Below are 6,195 nucleotides of genomic sequence, written 5' to 3'. Positions count from 1 at the left end.
GTCATTTTTCGTCTCTTGCAGCGTGTTCTTCATCTCCAGAAGTTCTATTTGGTTTTTTTTGAGGGTTTCATTCTCCTCGCTCTATTCATCTAGGTGTTTTTCAATTCTTGAAATTGTTGATATGACTCATTTCGGAATTCCCTGAGTTTTTTCAGAAGTATCATCCTTAATTGTCTGTCATTTAAGTTGCATATTTCTATGTCTGTAAGCTTATTTTCTAGAGATTTTTCTCTTTCTTTCTGTGATTCCTTGTCACCTTGGTTGTTAATGGTGTTTAATGGATTATTTCTCTGCCTGGGCATTAATGGAAATGTACTCGGCTCTCTTCCAGAAAGAAGATTTATTATAGAAAGGTCTGTCTTTAGTGTGCTGCAAAGAAGGTGCTTTTCGTTTAGTTTCCAGTAGGTGGCGTCTAAGCCTCTTGGATCCCTGCTTTATATAAAGTCTAAATAATGTCTTTTTTATTTTCTTGTAGATATTTAATCACACCACTACTCTCAGTTTCAGTCTCTGTCATTGTTAGCAACAGTTTCGGTAGCGTTTGCTCAGGTTTCCCTGGGGCTCCGCATGCTCAGGTTTCCCTGGGGCTCCGCAGTGTTCTATCTCAGAGTGTATGGGGGATGGGGCCCTCTGGGTTGGTAGTTGGGGGCTGCAGCTCAGCCTGGGTTTTGCAACTGTGGCCAGTAAATATCAACTGTTGTTTTTCTGCCGTTCCGCTTTTCTGCCTTCTGCCCTGATGACTGGGCTCTGCTGCCAGCTGTGGGGAGCTCACAGCAATCCCAGGCAGGGCTGTTCAGTGAAGTCACCATAACTTCTCCTCTCCCCCTTTTCTTGCAGGGAGCTCTAGTGGCTGCAGAGGCAGCTTCTTTGTTTCTCCCAGTCCACCACCCGACACCTAGGGTTCTGACCTATGGTAGCTCTTATACACAGATCCCACACTCAGACGTGCTGGTGTGCAGTTTAGGTGTTTTTCTTTTTTATTGAGTTTTATCTGTTCAGCTTATTGTTGTTTCAAGGGGAGAGATCCAGGAACGTCTTACTTTGCCATGTTTCCAAAGATCTCTAAAATGCTTTTTAAAAATGTAAATCAGAGATCATTAGCTTTTCTTAAGACAACCAGTAGCTTCCCGTTACACCTACAATAAAAACCAATGCCTTGCTTTGGCCTGTGAACCTCGAACTGAGCCGGCCCTGCTTACCTTTCTTCCCTTCCATCATTCTGCTTCAGCTATGCTGCTCTTCTGATGCTGTCGCTTGAAAACCCCAAGTTTTTCATGCCTCTCAGCCATTGTACTTCATTTGACTAATTCTCATCATTCAGAAGCGGTTTCCTGGATCATTTTCTCTAAAATAACTTCTATGGCCCCCTCTCTGGAATTATCTGTCTCCTGACCCTACTTTATGTTTTCTAACCACGACTTCCATCATTATTATTTGCCTATATGTTTGTTAGCAATATGATTCCTATTTGTTATCAATTTGATTCCTATTTATTGTCAGGCTCCTCAACTAGAATAAAAGCTCCCTGATGACAGCAGATTTAGCTGTCCTATTTACTAAGGAAAGTGTGAGGTACTCAAAAATAGTCATTGAAAAATAAATGAATCTTCCTCCTATCCTTTCCCCCAAATAAGCAGCCTTCTTTATATTTTTTCTTCAAATTGCCTATCTTCACGAAGCACTCTTTTAATCCACTTGCCTTGTATATCACTTCACTTTTATAATACATAGCTTTAAAGCAGAAGCAGGTGAGAAAAGAAAGATGTCGACAAATATTAAAGGGAACTATTAGAAGAGCAGGAGAGAAGCAGGTTAGTAATGAGAAGAAGATGGAAAGAACGGAATTTAATTCTGTTTAATGATTGCTTCGGTTGCCAATGGCTGCCATCACAGCTGCCATCTTTTACAGCAAAGAAGAAAAAGCAGTATTCACATAACCTTGTCCCTTTATTTTTGCATATTTGTAACATAAGTGTATGTTTTACATTTTGGTGAGTAGGGTGAACATTTTAGCTTGGCATGGAACTGAGTGCAGAGAGAAATAACACTTCATTCTCTCTCCCTTTCTACCTGCCATTTTAACTTCCACTGTGAATTAGGCTATAAAAATTACTCTACAAACTCAATAGGGTGCTTTTTCAATACAGAAAGGACATGTTCCGTGAATTAGTACTAAAGAAAGCATTTGCTTTCCTGAATTAATCATTTGGAGGGTCTGCTTTGTATCTTCAGAATTATCATTGTTTCATTTCAAAAATGATACTAATGATATCAATTATAATCTTTATACATGGCCAGCAGTGCTTCCAAAACCTAGTACACCTCAAGTTTATTTCGAACTAGTATCTCTCTGTAAGAATGTGTCATTGTAATAGCTTTGCCTGTTTGGATTCTAGAAGTTGGTAGGAATAATAAGTAATGTTCAAACAAGGAAACCACTTAGTACTTTAACAGCTGCATGTCAGACCTGCCTCTCAATTTATTATGGATATACAGATATATGAAAGCATGTCGACTGAGTTTGGATCCCCTCAGTGAAATCTAGATTATGGTATGCAAATATATTTGCGGAACTCTAAACACATGTAGGACCTTAAAGCAATCTATAGAACATAGTCATTATTGATTTTAGAAGTGAACATCCATTGTTCTTAACTGCATGACAACGAGCTCACATTCATTTTTTTGTTATGACATATTTCCATGTAACACTAATATGGTTAATAATGATTAGGAATTCTTAATCTCACAACTCACATAGTTTTTAAGAACTCAGGGGAAAGTGAATCGTTCAAAGCCAACTAATGGTATTAGAACAGGTGTTGGCATTCGTATGTAGTGCATCATACTTGAGTCCACCCTATTCAAGGGTTTATGGTCTTTTAAATTTTGTGTTGGTTTATTTATGACATGAGTTTTTTCTGTTAGTGCTGTGACAAAAATATAAACTTAATCTTTGTTTATTTGTTCAGCCTATGTTACTTAAAATAGGATTTGGGAAATAAAGTAATTCTAAAAGCAGTTCCACTTTTAGTTTTATCTGAGAAGGGAATCGAATCATTTTTTTTTTCATCTCTAGGTGAAGATGCTGCCAACTCCTTCTAAATTTCATTACATTTTCAATCTTCGAGATCTTTCCAGAATTTGGCAAGGAATGTTAACGATAAAAGCTGAAGAGTGTGATTCAATCTCTGTTCTCCTGTCACTTTTCAAACACGAGTGCAACAGAGTAGTTGCAGACAGGTATATATTACAGTGTCTGAGTTTAATGTACTATACAAGAAGTTAATACTATTAGATTAATTCCTGCATTATCACTTCAAATTAGTAGAATAGGAAGTAGTGTCTTAATTAGCTCTGGGGCTTGTAAAGCATTGATGTCATTTCCCAACTGCTGGTCACCTTAAAAAAAGTGCTCTGCCAATTTACTTGAGTATTATTTCAGTGGGACATCTTTTTTAGTCACTATATTATCAGAGAATTTATAACATTCAGAGGCACATTTTAGTTATGTACATTTACTAAAAAGAATTGAGCTCTGTGTCAGTTTTGCATGGTGAAAGCTGGCACATAAACTCAGTCATCTTTCTGAGCCTGTTTCTTCCTCTATAGAATATGAATGATAATGCCAGTCTTACAAAGTTGTAAAGGGACTACTACAAAGTCTCACACATAGGTGGTAGATGTCAAATATTAGTCTTATTCTTCCTCTCTTCCCTCTGATACTGTAAGTCTGAAAAGGACCTTTGTACACCATGTGCCCACAAACCCAGAAAGAGGACACCTGCCCACTATTGGCTGTCAGTGCTACACTCCTATTCCAGTTTCAGGGACCTTTGACCTCACCTCAGTGATTCATCTGTATTGTTCAAGAAAAAAATGTTTATGACACTTGTTAAAACAAAAAGGCCCACAGTCTTTATTCAGGACTGTCATAATGGGTATAGAGACTACAGCGATGGAGTTTTGCAGTAGAAGAGAGAGATGGGCTCAACTCCAAAAGCAACAAGGAAAAAGTAGAAATTTATAGCCAAGGAAAAAGATGGGGGGAAGTTGGTGGATAGAAAATTACTGGGGGAAACATCAGAGTTACAGATAGATTCTGGCTAAAATGACCTAATAGGATTCTTGCTGAAAGCAGGCCAGGAGATTTGATATTACCCTAGGGAATGATGGAGAATGAGGAATTTGGTCAGATATGGAGGGTGATCAGGTATTAGGGGATTCTGGCTAAATGGACTTGACTGGATTCTTGCTAAAATAGGATAATGCAAAGAAGGACACGGAAGTCCAAAAGTCGGGGCATAGTTGGGAAGAAGAGATGACTAAGTGTGTCAAGAAGAGCTCCTCTGTCAGTAATTTCTACAGATCAAACTATCGATGTTATACTTTCCTTGGAGGGGCTATGTCCTTCTTGTCAGAAGGCAGAACATATTGTTTCCCTGTACTGACATGATGGAGGTGCAGGATGGGGGCTGAAAGGAGGTGGAGGGTGGTTGACACTATGTTCAATTAGAAAAGATATTTCACATTTTTACTCTTGTATTTTCCTTTCAGATTTATAACTGCTGAAGATGAGCAGTGGTTTAATGTACATCTTCTTCGGGCAATTGAAGAAAGTACTGGCTCAGATATGACATCGTATATTTTTCCTGAACCATACTTCGTAGATTTTCTTCGTGAGATGCCTGAACCTACTGGTGACGAACCTGAAGACACTATATTTGAAATACCCAAAATCTATGAACTGGTATTTATTCTCACCTTTGAAGAGTTTTTTATATCACTCACCTAACTTTTTCTCTGTGCCAGAGTCTCACCATGGAGTTTCTATAACTTCTACATTAGTTATGTGTTGTGATTCATGTCATCATACACCAAGTAAAATATTTCTTTCAATGAAATTTAGCAGCAGTTACATTAAAGTCAGGTATAAAACAAGAATGCCTGATATTACCACAATTATTTAATACTGCTTTGAAAGTTCTAGGCACTGCAACAAAATGACAAAAAGAAAATTGATATATATACCAGAAATTAATATAATATTGAATGTCAGCTGTACTTGAAAAATAAAAAATAAATAAATAAATAAGTAAATGTAATTATCAAATAGAAAGAAAAACAAAAATATCATTATTTTCAGATAATGTGCTTATCTCTTAATATAATCCAAGAGAACTTAAATCTGTTTTAAGTACTAAGAGTTCAGTAAGATAACCAAGTATGATATAAATATAAAATTCAGTAATTATCTTCTATACCAGAAGTTGGCAAATTATAGTGGATGGACCAAATCCATCCTGCTGCCTATTTTTGTTAGATTTATTAGCTAAGAAAGGTTTTTTACATTTTTACATTTTTAAGTGGGTAGAAAAAAATAAAAAAAAATAATATTGTGTGACATGTGAAAACTATGTGGAATTCAAATTTCAGAGTTCATAAGCATGTTCGTATTGGAACACAGGCACACCATTTGTTTATAAATTTTCTATCACAGCTTTCACACGACAGCGTCGAGAATATCTGTTCCAGAGACCATACAAGCCACAAAGCCTAAAATATTTAGTGTCTTGTGCTTTACAGAAAAAGTTTGCTAATTCTTATCAACAATCACAAGATAGAAAATATTACATAAAAATAGTTTATTCAACAGGAAAAAACAATAAAACTTCACTTGGTTAAATGGCAACTCATCATTCTTCCTAAATTAGTGTATAGGTTTAATGAAGTTTGAATCAAGACTCCAAAGGGATATTTTAAACAGGGTCACATAACAAAGTAATCCTTAAGTATGTAGATCAAAGAGTTAAATGGGGAGAAACAATTTGCAAAACAAATATTTATATCAGAACAGTTTGACTACCTAAACAATCTAAAACTTCTGTATAATTTTTTAAATCCACAGACAATGTTAAAAAGTGAATAAAAACTGAAAAAAACATTTGTTATATTCCAATCTCAATTATCATGGGTAGTGGGTAGGAATTGATGGTGGAGTTCTTGAAGAGAAACTTCAGGAATAATTTCATAATGGAAAGTTAGGTTTCAGGTCTCTGAAAATGGAAATAATTAAAACTCAACTAATCCATGACAAGTTTTTGGAAATTCATTAGATTTTTTTTTTTAATTAAAATTACTCTTGAGTGTCTTTACAATTTCTACTTTCATAAATTTTGGATCTTATATTATTTT

General features: G+C 35.9%; 1 protein-coding gene across 1 annotated transcript in view; it reads left to right on the top strand.

The window, feature by feature from the left end:
- DNAH8 (dynein axonemal heavy chain 8) overlaps positions 1-6,195 on the top strand; it is a 307,121-nt gene that overhangs the window by 178,295 nt on the left and 122,631 nt on the right. Inside the window, exons 58-59 of the mRNA XM_006926591.3 lie at positions 3,080-3,243; positions 4,558-4,750. Coding sequence (XP_006926653.1) covers positions 3,080-3,243; positions 4,558-4,750 — 357 coding nt within the window. The remainder of the gene's footprint in view (positions 1-3,079; positions 3,244-4,557; positions 4,751-6,195) is intronic.

This window comes from Pteropus alecto, unplaced genomic scaffold, assembly GCF_000325575.1.
Source record: "Pteropus alecto unplaced genomic scaffold, ASM32557v1 scaffold7, whole genome shotgun sequence".
In the NCBI taxonomy this organism is placed as follows: domain Eukaryota; kingdom Metazoa; phylum Chordata; class Mammalia; order Chiroptera; family Pteropodidae; genus Pteropus; species Pteropus alecto.
This window is presented reverse-complemented; position numbering and strand designations above follow the sequence as displayed.